Source organism: Narcine bancroftii, chromosome 1, assembly GCF_036971445.1.
Source record: "Narcine bancroftii isolate sNarBan1 chromosome 1, sNarBan1.hap1, whole genome shotgun sequence".
Taxonomy (NCBI): domain Eukaryota; kingdom Metazoa; phylum Chordata; class Chondrichthyes; order Torpediniformes; family Narcinidae; genus Narcine; species Narcine bancroftii.
This window is the reverse complement of record NC_091469.1, coordinates 27282227-27300787: the sequence shown is the minus strand read 5'-3', so window position 1 is coordinate 27300787 and position 18561 is coordinate 27282227. Positions and strand designations below refer to the sequence as shown.

At 42.5% G+C, this 18561-nt stretch overlaps 1 protein-coding gene across 1 annotated transcript in view; it reads right to left on the bottom strand.

Moving 5' to 3' along the window:
- Positions 1-1703: 1703 nt before the first annotated feature.
- The window catches only part of musk (muscle, skeletal, receptor tyrosine kinase), a 185870-nt gene continuing 169012 nt past the window's right edge, over positions 1704-18561 (bottom strand). The window contains exon 17 of the mRNA XM_069922949.1: positions 1704-4990. Within this exon, the coding sequence (XP_069779050.1) occupies positions 4308-4990 (683 nt within the window). The 3' untranslated portion in view covers positions 1704-4307. The remainder of the gene's footprint in view (positions 4991-18561) is intronic.

Sequence of the window (18561 nt, the reverse complement as noted above, 5' to 3'; positions counted from 1 at the left end):
ATCTGTCCTGGTGCCTCCATTCCAGTGCAATCATGAAGAAGGCCCATCAGCAACTATACTTTGTGAGGTGTTTGAGGAGATTCGGTATTTCATCAAAATCTTGAAAACTTCTACAGGTGCACCATCGAGAGCATTCTGTCTAGTTGCATTAGTGTCTGATATGGAGGTGTCAACACTCAGGGCAGGAAAATATTCCAGAGGGTTGTTAACTTGGCCTACAACAGCACGGGCACCAGCCTTCACTCCATTGAGGACATCTAAGGTGGTGTCTTAAGAAATTAGCCTTTATCTTCAAGAAACCCCATCACCTAGGCTCTCTTCATTTTGCTACCATCATAAAAAGGGTACAGGAGCCTGAAGACAACCACTCAGTGGCACAAGGTCAGCTTCTTGCCCTCTGCCATCAGATGTCTGATTGAATAATGAACCACAGGCACTACGTCATTTTGTCTTTTCAATATTTTATTTATTTTGAAATATTGTTTATCGAAATGTTTGCACAGTAAGCTGCTGCAAAAAATGAATTTTGTGATGTTCATGACAATAAATTCTGATTCCGCAGTGTAAAGTGCCAGGGGAAGGGGAGTGTTGAGTAGGGGGAGGGTGGTGTATGAGTGGAGAGGGGAGTCATGGAGAGAGTGATCCCTGGGAAAATGGAAAGAGGAGGAGAGGGAAAGAGGTGGCTATTGGTGAAATTCCATTGGACCTGGTGGAAATGGAGAAGGATGGTTAGTGAGAAAAAAGGCAGGGACCAGGGGAATGCAAACTCTAGCAAGTGGCATCGGTGTGGGGTTGGGAGGAATGGGTGAGGGCAAACTTGCAGGAAATGGAAGAAATCCATGAGAGGGCTCCATCAACATATGACAGAGAAAAAGCTACATTTCCAGAAGGAGATGGCACTTTGAGGTAGGTACACCAATGCCTCTTCTTTCTACAAAGTATGTAGAGTTACAGCATGCCATCTATCACTCTATTAGATCTCTTTGGGTGTAGAGTGAAAAGTACTCTGACTGGTTGCATCACCATCTGGTTTGGAAACTTGAGTGCCCTAGAAAGCAGAAAGCTGTACAGAGTGGCAAACCTAGTTAAGAAGGAGCCAACATGATAAAGGATCCCCAGCACCCTGATCACAAGCTCTTTTTACTGCTATCTTCAGGCAGAAGGTACAGAAGGCTGAAGCCCAGCACCTCTAGGTTGAAGAACAGATTTTATCCAATAGCTCTGGAACCTCCCCTTACTTCTGGAACCGTAACCATAAACTACTCCAAAAGTTTTGAGTGCACTATTGAAATGTCACTTTTTTTTTGCACTAATTGTAAATGTAAATATTTATTTCTCTATCCTTTTATATTTGTTATCTTTTTTTTCTGCCTTGCCATAATACATTATTCTGGTAATGTAATTTATACTGTGGTCATTGTTGTATTTTATGTACCTATATGAAAGCAGTAACTAAGAAGTTTGGAGCATCTTATGTACTTATGTAATAACAATGAACTCTCACATTTATCATCAAAACGTGGAGTTAGGTAGTCTGCAGAGCACAGAACTCCTGCTAGAAACTGAAAAACAACATCCGCTGATGAAAGCAGGCTTATTTTTACAGTAACGTGTCATGAGTGGACACTTATTACTTAGTACAAATTACCTGCATAAGTTCAACTTGAACGACCAGCAGCAACAAAATCTCCATGTCTCTGATCAACCGTGCATCTCCATTTTATTGATTTTAGGTGATTTTTTTTAACAAATAAAATACACAGTCAGCACAAAAACCTGGAGAAAAAAAAACTATTAGGTTTACAATCATAATCCTTGCACAACCCCAAAGGCCAGAATATGTTAGTTTAAGTACCGGATAGTGCCATGCAGTTACAGTACCAGTGACCAGGGTTCAAATCCGGTACTGTCTGGAAGGAGTTTGTATTCTCTTCCTGTGGGTTTTCCCACCACCATTCAAAACATACAGGATAGGTGTTGTATGTCAATTGGGTGTAATTGGGCGGCATGGGCTCCTGTATGGATAGGACCTGTAACAATGCTGTACCCTGTATGTCTAAATTTTAAAAATATATTAAGGTTGCAAGTGAGAGAGAAAAGAAAATCACTCCTTAGCAAACCTCTGCTGTAAATTTAAAGTTGGCACATTGGAGTGTTGTTCTATAGTGTATTAAATGAAGTAACCTGCTTTAGACACATTCTCTGCAATATGTTTGAAACTAGGCCTCACTTATAAATAGGAATCTGTATATGGGGAAATCTATTGTGCCGATAATGTGGTCAGTACTCAGTAACAAAAATTCAAACCTCATCACTTAATGAATTTCACAGAGCTTGTTTCATGTCGTAGTTGCTGGCAAGACTGAAGTTGGGATTCTTCTGTTACCACCAACTACATGATCTCCAGAGAACGTCTGAACATTTACCCAAATGCACTGCTCTATACGGGCTGTGTGTCTATGGAATCCTGGGGCGAGTCGAGCTTCATACTAATTGCACCACTCGCTTGTGGCACAAACAAAAACGGCTATTCACAAATGGAATCAATGGAAGCCGTTAAGTTGCAGAGGCTCTTTTTTTTTTGCCCGACCCTCTGGAAGCCTTGATTCCCTTTTGTGTTGACAACACCTCATTGTTAAGTAAAGGGGGAACGATTTCTATAAGATTTCTTTCCTTTTTTTTGAACACAGGGCCGCTGTAGAGAAGGTGGTTTAATTACTACTGCATTGCATGTTCTCTCCACCCATTGCTTCTATATAAAAACCTCTGTTTATTGATACAGAGGTCTGGTCTTGGTAACCCACAAGGCACTCCTGTGACCCATTACTCAGTCTGACTGGTGTCTCCAAATCACAAGTAGCTGTTAGGGGCCTCAGTTTCTGAGGAAGATCAACAAAGCAAAGAAAACCTAAAAAAAAATCTCCCTGGGAAACAGGGGCATGATAGCATAATTATTGTGGTCCCAAGCTAGTTATCCAAGGGTCTGCACTACTGATGCATGTTCAAAACCCACTATGGGCACTTTAAATTCTTTTCAGTATTAACATTTTATTTTCACTAATGGTAGCTTTCAGATTACTTATTGCCTGCTTCTTTGGAATGAAATTATGGTCTGGTCAACACACATCTCCTGGCTGACTGTTAATGACTGGTTGGTTGCAAGGTAATGAGGGATGGGCAATAAATATTGGCCACATTCCATGTAATGGATAACAGACAAATAACAGAACTGTACTTTGTTCATGAGCCGGGTTTGAACTTCAATTTCCAGACACTTGGGTCTGTTTGAACTGTTCTGCTGCAGCAAGTAAGAATTACCGTGAATATGTACATTGTATATGACAATAAATTCATTATCATTGTAATTCAAAATAATACCCCATTGCTCACTGAACACCCATTAGTCACATGGAGCAGGGGCCCTTCACTGGATTTCCCTGTCAATTGCTGTTTCTGAAACTTCAGCTGGTTTTCAAACTTGTGACTTTTCTGTTTACCCAGTTAAAATAATTGTCACTATTTTAACAGCTTGATACTGGATATGGATTGGAGCCATTACTTCTCTGAAAGTAGGCCCACATTTTTTACCAGATGTTCCGGTTGAAATGCACTGACACAATACTTCTCCTGTAATATTTATTTTTCTATAAAAAATGAATTTAAAAACACGTCTGTGATTAATAATGACAATATTTTCCCTTGGTGATACATTCAGCCTTGGCAGCAGAATTGTCGAATCTGACAATATGGGAGGCAATTCAGCCCATCGTGGCTGTGACAGCTTTGAAAGAGCTCACTGCCTTCTCCATCCCCAGAACCTGCCTTCTCCATCCCCAGAACCCATGTGATGTCCTATCTTGTACATTTGCAATTCTCTTTCACATTAATTGGAACAATCCACAAAAAAATAAAAATCCCCTGCCTTTTCTTTTTAAATTAGGGGCCTTTTTTACCGAGCCTCCTACCCATGGTGACAGTTCTCCCTGTCTTCTTTATTGAAGCCCCTCAAAAAATATCATCACATATAATTAAATAATATCCAGTAATAATTGAGAAAGGTGTTCATGAGCAAAGAATGGGAGGGATGGTAATTGGAACCTATGGTTTAATATTGGATGTCTCAATGTATTGGGCAGGGCCCTAGTTTGTGAAATGAAGATTGTGGGGGTCAGGATATTTAAGGGTCTGATTGCCGTGGTGTGTGCTCCCGGCATCCGAAGTCAGGCACGGTCAGGCCACTGGCCATAACCCTTGCCAATCTTGCACAGGGAACATGTACCCCTAGGTACTGAGGGGAGTGGAAGGGATCAGACTGGGAGTGCGCCTGCCATCCTCTGGTGCATGCGCTCCAGGATGCGATGGATACTGACAAAGCTCGGTCTGTCTGATGGCATGTTACTCCAGCAGAGTCGCATCAAGTTGTACAACTCTGGCGGGCAGTTCTCGGGGCAGGACAGGATGTTCCCGTCTCGAACATAGTAGATCACCTCTTCGTGGGCCATACCATAGTATGGCTGCATGCCAGATGAGAAAATCTCCCACAGAACCACACCATAAGCCCAGACGTCGGACTCAGTGGTATAACGGTTGAAGAATATGGATTCAGGAGGCATCCACCTGATCGGGATGGCATCATTCTCATTGGCCTTGTAATAGTCCGCAGAGTAGATGTTCCTGGAGAGGCCAAAGTCAGCAATCTTAACTACCAGCTTCTCTCCAACCAAACAGTTACGGGTGGCCAGGTCCCGGTGAACAAACTTGCGCTCTGACAGGTAGGTCATGCCCGCTGAGATCTGCTTGGCAATGTTCAGTTGGTCAGTGCAGCTGAGGGCTGTCAGGCCCTTTCCCCAGCCGCTGCTCCATCCCACACAAGTGGCGGGCCTCAATGTGCGGGCGGTGATGGGTGACCGCTTGCGTAAATACTCGTTCAGGTCTCCATGCGCCATGTACTCGAACAGCAGGCACATTGGCTTTCCAACAGCGCACACCCCTGTGGAGAAAGAGTCAAAAATACTATTCAGACATAACAATGGCAGCAATTATGTCTTTGTAAACTAACAGGCAGTGTCTGTGGAAATGGAAAGAGCTTCTGGTTGAAGACTCACTGCAACATCACATCAGCACTATTGTTTTATTGTCACACTAACTGCTGTACTTAAGTATGGATTGCCTTGAGTCATAGGGTGATATTACATAAAAACAGGCCCTTTGGACCAGGAAGTCTGCTCCAACTATCAACCACTCAATTGCACTCAACTGCATTAGCCCCAGTTTTTATATTTATCCACAAATTCTACCACTAACCTGGACACTAGGGTTAACGTGTAATGGGCAATTATCCTACTATTCTGGATGTCTTTGGGGTGTGGGAAGGAACAAACTCACGTAGTCGCAGGAACATCCAAACTACACACAGGCATGGTGCCTCTTTGTGTGCCTTTATAGGGCAAACAAAAGCTAACAAAAGTTGTGTATTTTGTGTACGTGCTAATAAAGGAACCTTGAACTTTGAAATTTAAATTAGGAGAGATGATCGCTTATCAAGTAGAAGACTGGGATGTCCAGAACCAGTGGTCACAATCCCAAAATAAAAAGTTGCTCAGTAAAAAAAAAACAAGATGAGAAATAATATTTTCTTGTGGAGCCCAGTGAATTTTTTGAATTATCTATCCAAGAGGCTCAGCCGCTGAGTATATTCAAGATGGAAAATTATAGATTTTTGGATATAAAGGAATCAATGAGTTACAGTACAAGATCATTCATGTTCTTATTGAATGGAGCTGGTAAGCACAGCTGAATGGTCTACTTATTTCTTGAGGTTTTAAGCCTTCACCCTTCAAGGCTCTTCAGGGCAATGCAGAAAAACCAGGAGGCTAGTGCTGAGACAGAAAATGGTGACTTTGGCTTTGAGTTGGAAAGTGACCTCCACATCATTGGGCGGTATCGCCAAAGGGCAACTGGTGGTCGAGAGAGAGGAGGACCCAGGATGCAGCCAGCAGATCAGGCTGTACTAATGGAGAGAGAAAAAAAACAAACTAATACAACAGATGGGTGAATTAAAGCTTGACCTGCAGCCCACTCTGACACAAATAGACAAAATGAGTTAATGAAGTTATAGAATTCAGCATTGTACAATTTTGCAAACTTCAGTGAGATTACAGACCATAGGACATTACAGGACAGAATGTGCTGACCTATGTAAATTTCTCCACAACGATCTAACCCCTCTCAACCACACACCTGTATCCCTCTACAGGTGCACCCCTACTTACGATGGTCCAACATGATTTCAAAGTTATGATGGGACATGTTTCACTTAGCTGAGATATCTGGGTCGAGGAAGCACATTTCCAGTGATAGAACATTTAGGACTGAGAAGAGGAGATTTTGTTTTTCACTCAGTGTGTGGTGGACTTTTATAATTCTCTGGGAGCACTTGAGGGACTGCAGATGCTGAAATCTGAAAAGAATGGTGCCCTTCATCGAAACTCATGAAGTGTTCCAGCCTGAAACACTGGGGCAGCGTGGTTAGTGCAACAATGTTACCATGCCAGCGACTGGGGTTCATAGCTGGTGCTGTCTGTAAGGAGTTTGTGCATTCTCCCCATGTCTGCGTGGGCTTCATCTGGATGCTCTGTTTTTATCCTACATTCCAAAAGCATGCGGGGTTAGAAAGTTTATTGTCACACGGGTGTGTTTGGACAACATGTGCTTACGGGTCGGAAGGGCCTATTACCATGCGGTATCTCTACATTAAAGAAACCCTTTCTTTTTCTCTCACTGGTGCTGTTTGACCTGCTGAGTTCCACCGGCAGATTGTTTTTTGCTTTGGAAATCTCTACCCCAGAGACCTGTTGAAGCTGAATTGCTGTGTTCATTCAGAATGGAGATGACAGACTTATGGACATTAACAGAATGAGGGAATATGGGGATAGTGCTGGAGAAGGGCATTGAAACGGAAGATCGACCATGGTGTTGGTGAATGGTGGGGCAGGTTTGAAAGGATGGAATGGCCAACTTCTAACTCTAATTTTTAAAAAAAAATGTGTCCTTAACTATTTCTGTGGGCTGAGAGTTCCAAGATTGTCTAAAATTCTGAACCAATCCTTCCAGAAGTGAATTTGGGTTACATTCCAGATACAGTAGATTGTGGGGTAATTTGGAATCAACTGATGCTAGGTTAATTAAATCAGAAGGCAAGGATATAGCACTAGACCACTGTGATCTCACTCTATGGTGAAGGAGGCTTGAGGTGCTGTTATTAACTGTTTGTTGGATCACCAATTTCTAAAATTTTTAATTACAATTGTTGTAAATGCCTGATTGTTTGCACATAGTAAAAGGAACACTTGCTCACAAAGGACAAAATTCACAGTCAAGATGGAGCATGTTCAGCAAGGTTAAAGGTCCAGTGATAATAAGTCAAGGAATAAATACAGTTCATGATAACAATTAACTCATCTAATAGCGAAAAACAACCAGTGAATTTCCAGCTATGGGACCACCGCCATTCCTCATGGTTGGGCATTGCATATGCATAGAAAGGAATGTGAAGAAAGTCTTAAAGGTGGGGAGGAGAGAGAGAGAGGGGGCCAATGAGGAGGAGAATAGTTTTTTTAGATGCATTTTCCAGGTAGTGGAATTGAATTGTGTATTGTCACATGCACTAAGATAGAGGTAAAAAATTGTTTTGTGTGCTATCCAAGCAAGTCAGCCTGTACGTAAGCACAGAAGGTAGTGGAATAACAAAAGTGCAGAGTGCAGTGTAATAGTAAGTCAATGGATGGATCATTTATTTTAGTTTTGTTTATCAAAGAATATTAACCAAAGCACATTGGAAATGCCTTAGCTCTTCGAGGAAGAAGTGGTGTGGAATCTTTCTGACCACAAGAGAGGGAAGCCAAAGAGTCTTCTGCAAGGACTGCAGTTGTGCAGAAGGAACAGTAGCTTTGAGTGTGAGTTCAGGTTTCTGGAGTGAAACTCAATCCCTCATCTTTCTACCTCTTCATTGAGAAGTTCAGCGTAGTCAAAAGGGCGGCACAGTTGGCATAGTGGTTAGCACAATGCTGTTACAACATCGGCGACATGGGTTCGAATCCAGCATTGCCTGTAAGGAGTTTGTATGTTCTTCCCATTTCCTTTGGGTGCTCCGGTTTCCTCCCACCTTTTACATCAAATGGGGATTGTAGGTTGATTGGATTATTCTGGCGGCACGGGCTCGTGGGTGGGAAGGACATGTTACCTTGCTATATATCTAAAAAAAGATTACATCAAATGAAACACTCTCACAATGTTTAACGGGCATTTAGTATTGGTCATGGCAACTCCCTCCTTTGTACTGGTAGATCTTTGGATCAAGTTCTGTGGATTAACAACAGTATTCCAAGCTGGCATGATGGAAGTGCTACACTGTTGGAATGACATATTTTGGAAAAGATATTAAACTGATGCCCCATTTCCTCTCTCAGGTAAGGATAAAAATTCCTGTGGTATTTTCTTGAAAAGGAGAAGCCAATTAAACTCTGATGTCTTGATAAAATACTTAACATAATTTCCATGGATCATCTCATCATTTAGCAGACTTTGCTGCCCAAACAACAGCTGCCACATTTCTTGCAAAGCAGAAGTGACAATACCAAAAAAAGAAAATCAAGATAACTGCAGAGGTTGGAAATCCAAAATAAGAACCGAAAATGCTGCAAATGCTCAGCAGGTCCAGCAGCATCTGAGGAAAGAGAAACGGAATTCGAGATTCACGCTGGCAATCCTCAGTCTGATGAAAGGCCTTTGACTTAAAATGTGAATTTGGTTTCTCCTATCACAGATGCTTCCTGACCTGCTGAGTGTTTTCAGCATTTTTTTAAATTTTCATTACACTTCAAAAGAACCTCATTGTCCATAAGGCACTTAGAAACAAGATAGAAGGTGCAATAGATATGCTCATCTGTCCTTTTTATTGAATCTCGGTGAGCTCGGTCATTCTGTAACTGTCTGAGTGCTTTTGCTGAATTTTTTTTTTGAGCTGTTATAAGAACCTTGGAACCTGATACCTACACAACTCCAATGAAAAATAAAAATGAGCATTTCGGCATCATTTGCCTTTATGGCAAGGTTGTTGATAAGATTAACAAACAGTCGTTAAAAGGAAAGAGAAGGTACTGTTCCCTTTAAAGACCTCCTCTGGTTTCCTGGATGTAGAGTGATGTGATTGCATTGACTTGTGTCTGTAGCCAAGGGATTATCTCTTTGGATTGATGACCTGGTCTGTATTGTTGTTCTAACTTTGCTCGGCAGCCAGCCATCATCATTGTTAGGACAGCACAGAATCCTTGGAGACCAATTGTCCATTTTATGATATTGAGCGCCAAGCAGCAGCAATTAGCTCTAAATGCACAAGCTTGGCAATTTAAAACTATTTGTGACTGCTTTCACATGACATGGTCACCCTCTCCACTGTCCTATCTGAGGGGTTAATTAACCTGGCATCTCCCAGCATCGAAGACAAATTTCCAGTGCGCAACATTGAGAAATACTACCATTAAATCCACTGCCAACTCACAGGCAGTTCCTTCTAGATTATTGTGAGCACTGGCATATTAAAGAAAACCACATTCACCTCATTTTTTTTAACATTCAAATTTTGATTTAAACTCACAGGTTCCAAATAAAAGCTGGAAGGCTTCAATTCAAGATATTTTCCTACTTTTTCTGTGAAAAATGTGTGGTTCAGATTTCCTTTAAATATCTCCCAGCTAACCTATGCCCTAAAGTTTTAGACTCTTGACTATTTGCTGTATCTAGGCCTATCTTCTTTATGGATCATAAATTATGTAAACCTTAAAGAGGAGAGCCTTCAGCCTCCTGCACATCAATGAAGATGGCCCCAGCCTATTCAAGTTAGAACCATAGAACAATTATAGCACTGAAACAGGCCACTTCAGCCCCTTTAGTTTGTGCCAAACCAATTTTTTTTCTGGTCCCACTAACCTGCCCCCAGCCCATATCCCTCCATACCGCTCCCATTCATGGACCTGTCCAAATTCTTCTTAAATGTTATTTACCACTTCAGAGGGAAGCTCATTCCACACTCCCACCACTCTCTGTGTGAAGAAGTTCCCCCTCATGTCCTCATGTTTCCCCTAAACTTTTCCTCTTTCACCCTTAACCCATGTCCTCTGGTTTGTCTCTCACCTACCCTCAGTGGAAAAAGCCTATCTATATTAACTCTGTCTATCCCCCTCATAATTTTAAATACCAATCTCCCCTCGTTCTTCTATGCTCTCGGGAATAAAGTCCTAACCTGTTTAACCTTTCCCTTAACTCAATACAAAAGTCCAACAACATCTTAGTAAATCTTCTCTGCACTTTTCCCATCTTATTAATATCTTTCCTGTAGTTAGGTGACCAAAACTGCACACAATACTCCAAATTTGGCCTCACCATTATCTTATGTAACTTTAACATAACTTCCCAATTCCTGTACTCAGTACTTTGATTTATGAAGGCCAATATGACAAAAGCTTTCTTTACAACCCTATCCACCTGTGATGCCACTTTCAGGGAATTATGCATCTATATTCCCAAATGCCTTTGTTCTATCGCACTCTTCAGTGCCCTACCATTTATCCTATATGTCCTTTCTTGGTTTGTACTTCCAAAATGCAACACCTCATTCTTGTCTGCATTAGATTCCATCTGCCATCTTTCAGTCCATTTTTTCAGCTGGTCCAGATCCCTCTACAATCTTTAAAAGCCTTTCCCGGTGTCCATAACACCTCCAATCTTTGTGTCATTTGCAAACTTGTTCATCCAATTTACCACATTATCATCCAGGTCATTGATATAGATGACAAACAACAATGGTCCCAGCACTGATCCCTGAGGCACACCACTAGTCCCAGGCCTCCATTCTGAGAAGCAATCTTCCACTACAACTCTCTGGCTTCTCCTGCCCAGCCATTGTCGAATCCAGTTCATTACTTCCCCATGTATATCTAGCTTCTGAACCTTCTTGACTAAACTCCCATGCAAGACTTTGCCAAAGGCCTTCCTAAAGCCCATGTAGACAACATCCACAGCCTTTTTTTTCAACTTTCCTGGTGACCTCCTTGAAAAATTCTATAAGATTGGTTAAACACAACTTGCCACGCACAAAGCTATGTTGACTATCCCTAATCAGTCCCTGGCTATCTAAATAGTTGTATATCCAATTTCTTAGAACACCTTCCAATAATTTACTTACCACTGATGTCAGGCTCACCTGCCTATCATTTCCAGGATTACTTTTGGAGCCTTTTTTAAACAATGGAACAAAGTAAGCTACTCTCAATCCTCTGGCACCACACGGTGGCTAAGGAAATTTTAAATATTTCTGCCAGGGTCTCTGGAATTTCTACACTAGCCTCCCTCAAGGTTTGAGGGAATATCTTGTCAGGCCTGTGGATTTATCCACCCTTATTTGCTTTAAGACAGCAAGCACTTCCTCCTCTTTAATTTGCATAGGTTCCATGACCTCACAGCCTGTTCTTATTTCTCATGACTCTGCGCCTGTTTCCTGAGTAAATACTGATGAAAAAAAAACATTTAAGATCTCCCCATCTCGTTTGGCTCCATACAAAGCCAACCACTCTGATCTTCAAGGGGACCAATTTTGTCCCTTACTATCCTTTTGCTGTTGGTTGTTTTTCCAGACTCTTTTGTGTAGTCTTCCAAAGGGGCTATTTGCCTTGGCGAGTCTGTTGTCTATCTCATTGTCGATCCTTGCATCTGATGAAATGGTGCAGCCGAGATAGGTAAACTGGTTGACCGTTTTGAGTTTTGTGTGCCCGATGGAGATGTGGGGGGGCTGGTAGTCATGGTGGGGAGCTGGCTGATGGAGGACCTCAGTTTTCTTCAGGCTGACTTCCAGGCCAAACATTTTGGCAGTTTCCGCAAACCAGGACGTCAAGCGCTGAAGAGCTGGCTCTGAATGGGCAACTAAAGCGGCATCGTCTGCAAAGTCTGCAAACCTCACAAAGATAAGCATATACAGAGCCGTTGTCATACCCACACTCCTGTTCGGCTCCGAATCATGGGTCCTCTACCGGCATCACCTACGGCTCCTAGAACGCTTCCACCAGCGTTGTCTCCGCTCCATCCTCAACATCCATTGGAGCGCTTTCATCCCTAACGTCGAAGTACTCGAGATGGCAGAGGTCGACAGCATCGAGTCCACGCTGCTGAAGATCCAGCTGCGCTGGGTGGGTCACGTCTCCAGAATGGAGGACCATCGCCTTCCCAAGATCGTGTTATATGGCGAGCTCTCCACTGGCCACCGTGACAGAGGTGCACCAAAGAAAAGGTACAAGGACTGCCTAAAGAAATCTCTTGGTGCCTGCCACATTGACCACCGCCAGTGGGCTGATATCGCCTCAAACCGTGCATCTTGGCGCCTCACAGTTTGGCGGGGAGCAACCTCCTTTGAAGAAGACCGCAGAGCCCACCTCACTGACAAAAGGCAAAGGAGGAAAAACCCAACACCGAACCCCAACCAACCAATTTTCCCCTGCAGCCGCTGCAACCGTGTCTGCCTGTCCCGCATCGGACTTGTCAGCCACAAACGAGCCTGCAGCTGACGTGGACTTTTACCCCCTCCATAAATCTTCGTCCGCGAAGCCAAGCCAAAGAAAGAAAGAATCCTTTTGCTCTTAATACATCTGTAGAAGTTCTTAGGATTTTCCTTCACATTGTTGCCAAAACAACTCTCATGCTTTTTTTTTAACCTTCCTGATTTCTTTCTTGAGGTTTTTCTTGCATTTTCTATACTCCTCAAATACCTCATTTACTCCATGTTGCCTTTCCCTGCTATACATCTCTCTCTTCTTCCGAAACAGATCCCCAATATCCCTTGAAAATCAAGGCTCCCTGTACCTTCTAACTTTGCCTTTAATCCTGACAGGAATACACAAACTCTGTACTCTCAAAATTTCACCTTTGAAGGTCCTCCACTTGCACATCCTTGCCTGAAAACAACCTCCCAATCCACGCATTCTAGATCTTTTCACATTTCCTCAAAATTGGTCCTTTTGCAATTTAGAATTTCGACTCAAGGCCCAGACCTATCCTTCTCCAGAATTAACTTGAAACTAATGGCATTATCATCACTGGACCCAAAATGTTCCCCTGCACATACTTCTGCCCCTGTCCTGTCTTGTTCCCTCATATGAAATCCACTCTCTCTAGTTGGTACCTCTATAAATTGATTTGGAAAAGTTTCCTGAACACATTTAACAAAATCCAAGCCATCCAGCCCTTTTACAGTATGGGACCCCCAGTCAATATGTGGAAAGTTAACATCTCCTACTATCACAATCTTATGGTTCCTGTAGCTGTCTCAACAGATTTTCTCCTCCAATTCTCATTGACTATTGGGTGGTCTATAATATAACCTCATGAGTGTGATCATACCGTTTTCATTCCTCAGCTCCACCCATATAGCCTCCGTAGATGAACCCTCTGGTCTGTCCTCTCTGAGAACAGCTGTGATATTTTCCCTGATGAGCATGCCACTCTTCCCCCTTTCATCTCCCCCACCCCCCCACCCAAGCCCCCTGTTCTATCACATCAAAAGCAAAGGAAGCCTGAAATATTGAACTGCCAGACCTTCCCCTCCTGCAACCAAGTTTCACTGATGGCCACAATGTCATAATTCTACGTGCCAATTCATGCCCTAAGTTCATCTGTCTTTCCTACAATACTCCTTGCATTGTTCTCCTTGACACAGAAGTCCTGCATTCTGGATCAACATCCTGGTGAGTTTTCTTTATGCCACTTCATAAATTCTGCAACGTGGAGATCAGAACCACACACAATATTCCAAGTAGGAGCTTGTACATTTGCCCGATTTTGCAATTCTTGTACCAATACCCCAGGATTTGAAGACAGGCTAAATGCCTTCCTCATTAATCTATCTAACTGTGTAGCCATTTTCAGGGAACTGTATTACATAATGTTACCACACCTTTCCAGCAGTGGGTCTAATGTTCTCGATACCTTTTTGAAGAAAAGGTTTGCTAATCCAGCCCTGAATATGATATAGTGTTTATAGGTCACAGGAGGAAATTAGCTTGAAATTATTTCATAAGGCTCTTTAATTTTTGTTGCAGTTGTGCCGAATCAGTCCTCACAATTTTACTATTCTGAGGTGATCCCAATTAAAAGGCCCTCCAAGACCAGATCCAAGACTGAGGATCTGTAGCACCTCTATTTTAAAGGTGGATCACACAATAGTGAAGCTCTTCCATCTGAGCAGGAAGAACCTTCTTCCTGTGATCTTGATACTATTTTTATTATAGTCAGCAAGCAATACTTGTTAGTCAAGTGGGGATGGGAAGGCTTCTATAAGATTAACATTGGACCTATTTCTTAGTTTTAAATTCATCATTGTTACATGATTATGGTGGAGAATCTCAGCCATTATTACTCATTTATTACTGATTTAAATAATATCGTCTTGACTGAACTTACTGATGCAGTCTTGTGAAATAGAAATATTTCATCCAAACAAATGCAGAAGTAACCAAGTTTAATTATATGACAATGTGCAATGATAAATAACTGCACTAGTTCAAATAGTAAAGCCTTTTCATCTGGCCTATAATGGCCATTTACACAACCTGTCAGAAAACGCTTTCTTGTAGAATAATGAACAGAGCAGTCATTTGTTGTCTCCTTTGGAACAATTGTTGCTTTTAAGAGGAGAGCTGGGAAATTCTCCTTGGTTTCCTGGAGCTCAACATTTATCCCTGAATGAACATTACAAGAAACCAATTACCTGGTTTCTTTCAGGAACTTATGGGAAAATGGCTTCCAAATTTCCTGTATTGCAGGATGTTGGGCGCTATCGATAGCCCAATAATGATGCAGACAGCAGAGTGAAGGGAACAACAGGCTTTATTAAGCAAGAGACTGCTGGCCTGGGTCTAGGCTAGGAAAATGAGTGGGAAGGAGAAGGGACTCGACCTTTATGGCCAGGGGTCGCATGGGATGGATCAAGGGAGGAGCTAAGGTTGGGAGACCCCCGGAGGACAGGCCAGCCAGTACATACAGCCATATCACCACACAGGAAAACCTCATTGACTGTAAAAACACACCCCTTGTGAAAGGGGCCACATAATCAGAACTTCTTTCTTATTGCATACATATGTCAAAAAACGGCAATCAGCCTTCTTATTCAGTGACGCCCCACCCCTAAAATTATGAAGTGGGAACTTACTGCACTCATCCCAACTATGATCAAATCCCATCTACCCATCACCTTATGTTTGCAGTCCACCATTGACCCCGGTCAATCCCAAACCTCATCCATATGCTCAATCTTTCCATGGTTTTACTTCTGGTGGAATGCATGTGACACTAAGCTTTTCAAATCTACTATATGGGGACACATTAGAGATTTAGCATGTAGACTCTCACGGCTTAGAGTGACACAGAGCTACGGGTGACGGTAGATGGAACCTACAGGGGTGAGTGGGTGGTTAATGTGGCTTGTTGAGCACACCATCCACTGTTCACCTTTGGTCTGCAAGGGGTGCTGCCTGTTCTCTATCAGTTTGGACCAAGGTTTGTTGTGCTGAGAAAATTACACTTTTGTCAGGGAGACTTTGGAATTTTCCTGGAAATTTCTTGCTGTGACTGAGTGGAGTGCTCTTTTCAGGAATTGAACACTGTAGCCTACCAACTGAGAGACACTACAGAGAAGAGGTGGAAAATCTCATGATAATGGTGCCTGAGAATATGGACAAGAGAAAGGAGATGATCGTAGACTTCAGGAGGACCAGGAATGATCACCCTCCACTACACATCAACAACTCTGTAGTGGAGAGAGTGGAGAGCACCTTGGAGTTCACTTAACTAATGACCTATCATGGACACACACCTTCTCACTTGTCAGGAAGATGCAATTGTGAATGGACTTCCTGAGAAGATTGAAACGGGCAAGCTACCAATCACCATTATGTCAGTCTTCTATAGGAGCTCTATTGAGAGTGTCCTGGCCAGCTGTATGGTGCTGCAGAGAAATGGATCAGAGATCAATCTGCAAAACCATAAGAGCATCAGAGAAGATTACTGGAGTCTTCCCCCCCCCCCCCCACCCACAATGGATGTGATCTGTAGGGATTGTTGGCTGATGAGGGCACACAAAATCATCGCACCCTTCCACCCTGCACTTAGCATCTTTCAGCTGCTCCCATCGGGAAAGAGATACAGAGTATCAGAGCCAGCACTACGTGGCTGAGGAAAAGATTCTTCGCACGGACAGTGAGAACGTGGAACGGCCAAAGGAACTGCTCACATTAACTATCTGGACTCTCATATTCAATAAACATTATTTATTTATTTATTGATATGAATTCTTTTTTGGCATGTGTATTTTTTTGTCTGCATGTGTGTTGTGTCTGATTGCATGTCTGCATATTTTGCACCAAAGATTGGAGAAGTCTGTTTCATTGGGTTGTATTTGTGGGTAACATAACATAACATAACAATTACAGCACGGAAACAGGCCATTAGGCCCTTCTAGTCCGCACCGAACCAAACACCCCTTTCTAGTCCCACCTCCCTGCACAATGCCCATAACCCTCCATCTTCTTCTCATTCATATACCTGTCCAACCTTTTCTTAAATAATACAATTGACTCCGCCGCCACTATTTCTCCCGGAAGATCATTCCACACGGCTACCACTCTCTGAGTAAAGAAGTTCCCCCTCATGTTACCTCTAAACCTCTGCCCCTTAATTCTTAACTCATGTCCTCTTGTTTTAATCTTTCCTCCTCTTAACGGAAATAGTCTATCCACATCCATTCTGTCTATCCCTTTCATAATCTTAAATACTTCTATCAAATCCCCTCTCAACCTTCTACGCTCCAAAGAATAAAGACCTAATCTGTCCAATCTCTCCCTATACTCTAGATGCTTAAACCCAGGTAACATTCTGGTAAACCTTCTCTGCACTCTCTCCACTCTGTTTATATCCTTCCTATAATTAGGCGACCAGAACTGCACACAGAACTCCAAATTAGGCCGCACCAACGTCTTATACAATCTCAACATCACCTCCCAACTCCTATATTCCATGCAATGATTGATAAAGGCCAGCATACTAAAAGCCTTCTTCACCACCCTATTCACGTGAGTTTCTACCTTCAGGGAACGATGTACCGTCACTCCTAAATCTTTCTGCTCTTCTGTATTCCTCAATGCTCTCCCATTTACCACGTATGTCCTATTCTGATTCTTCTTACCAAAATGAAGCACCTCACACTTATCAGCATTAAATTCCATCTGCCATTTTTCAGCCCACTTTTCTAAGCAGCCCAAATCCCTCTGCAATCCTTGAAAACCTTCTTCATTATCCACTATTCCACCTATCTTAGTATCGTCTGCATATTTACTAATCCAATTCACCACCCCATCATCTAGATCATTAATGTATATAACGAACAACAATGGGCCCAATACAGATCCTTGAGGCACACCACTGGTCACCGGCCTCCAACCTGACAGACAATTATCCACTACCACTCTCTGGCCTCTCCCTTTCAGCCAATGTTCAATCCATTTGACTATCTTAAAATTTATACCTAAAGACTGCACCTTCCTAACTAACCTTCCATGTGGTACCTTATCGAAGGCCTTACTGAAGTCCATATAGACAACATCCACTGTGCTACCCTCATCCACATTCCTAGTCACCTCTTCAAAAAATTCAATCAGATTGGTTAAACATGACCTTCCTCCCACAAATCCATGTTGAGTGCTCCTGATCAGACCCTGTCTATCCAGATGTTTATAAGTACTATCTCTAAGAATTTTCTCCATTAATTTACCTACCACAGACGTCAAACTTACAGGCCGATAGTTGCCAGGCTTCCTCCTTGAACCCTTTTTAAATAACGGAACCACATGCGCAATGCGCCAATCCTCCGGCACTATCCCCATATCTAATGACATTTGGAAAATTACCACCAGAGCCTCTGCTATTTCCTCCTTCACTTCTCTCAATGTCCTGGGGAAGATCCCGTCTGGTCCCGGAGACTTATCCACCTTTATATTCTTCAAAAGCCTTAAAACTACACCTTTTGTAATCTCTATATTCCCCATATTTACCCAATTTGCTTTTTTTATCTCACATCTCCCAATATCCTTCTCCTTAGTGAATACCGAAGAAAAGAAACTGTTCAATATCTCCCCCATTTCTCTAGGCTCCACACACAGTTTTCCGCTCTGATTTTCTAAGGGACCAATTTTGTCTCTAGCTTTCCTCTTACCATTAACATATTTGTAGAACTCTTTTGGATTAGTTTTCACCCTGCTTGCCATAGTTTTCTCGTACCTTGAACATAAAGCTTTTGCACTCTCAAAATCTGATCTTTAAAAGACTTCCATCTCTCTACTACATCCTGCCCATAAAACAAATTGTCCCAATGCACACCCTGCAAGTCCTTTCGCATCTCCTCAAATCTAGCTTTTCCCCAATCAAAAACCTCAATCCTTGGCCCTGATTTCTCTCTTTCCATAA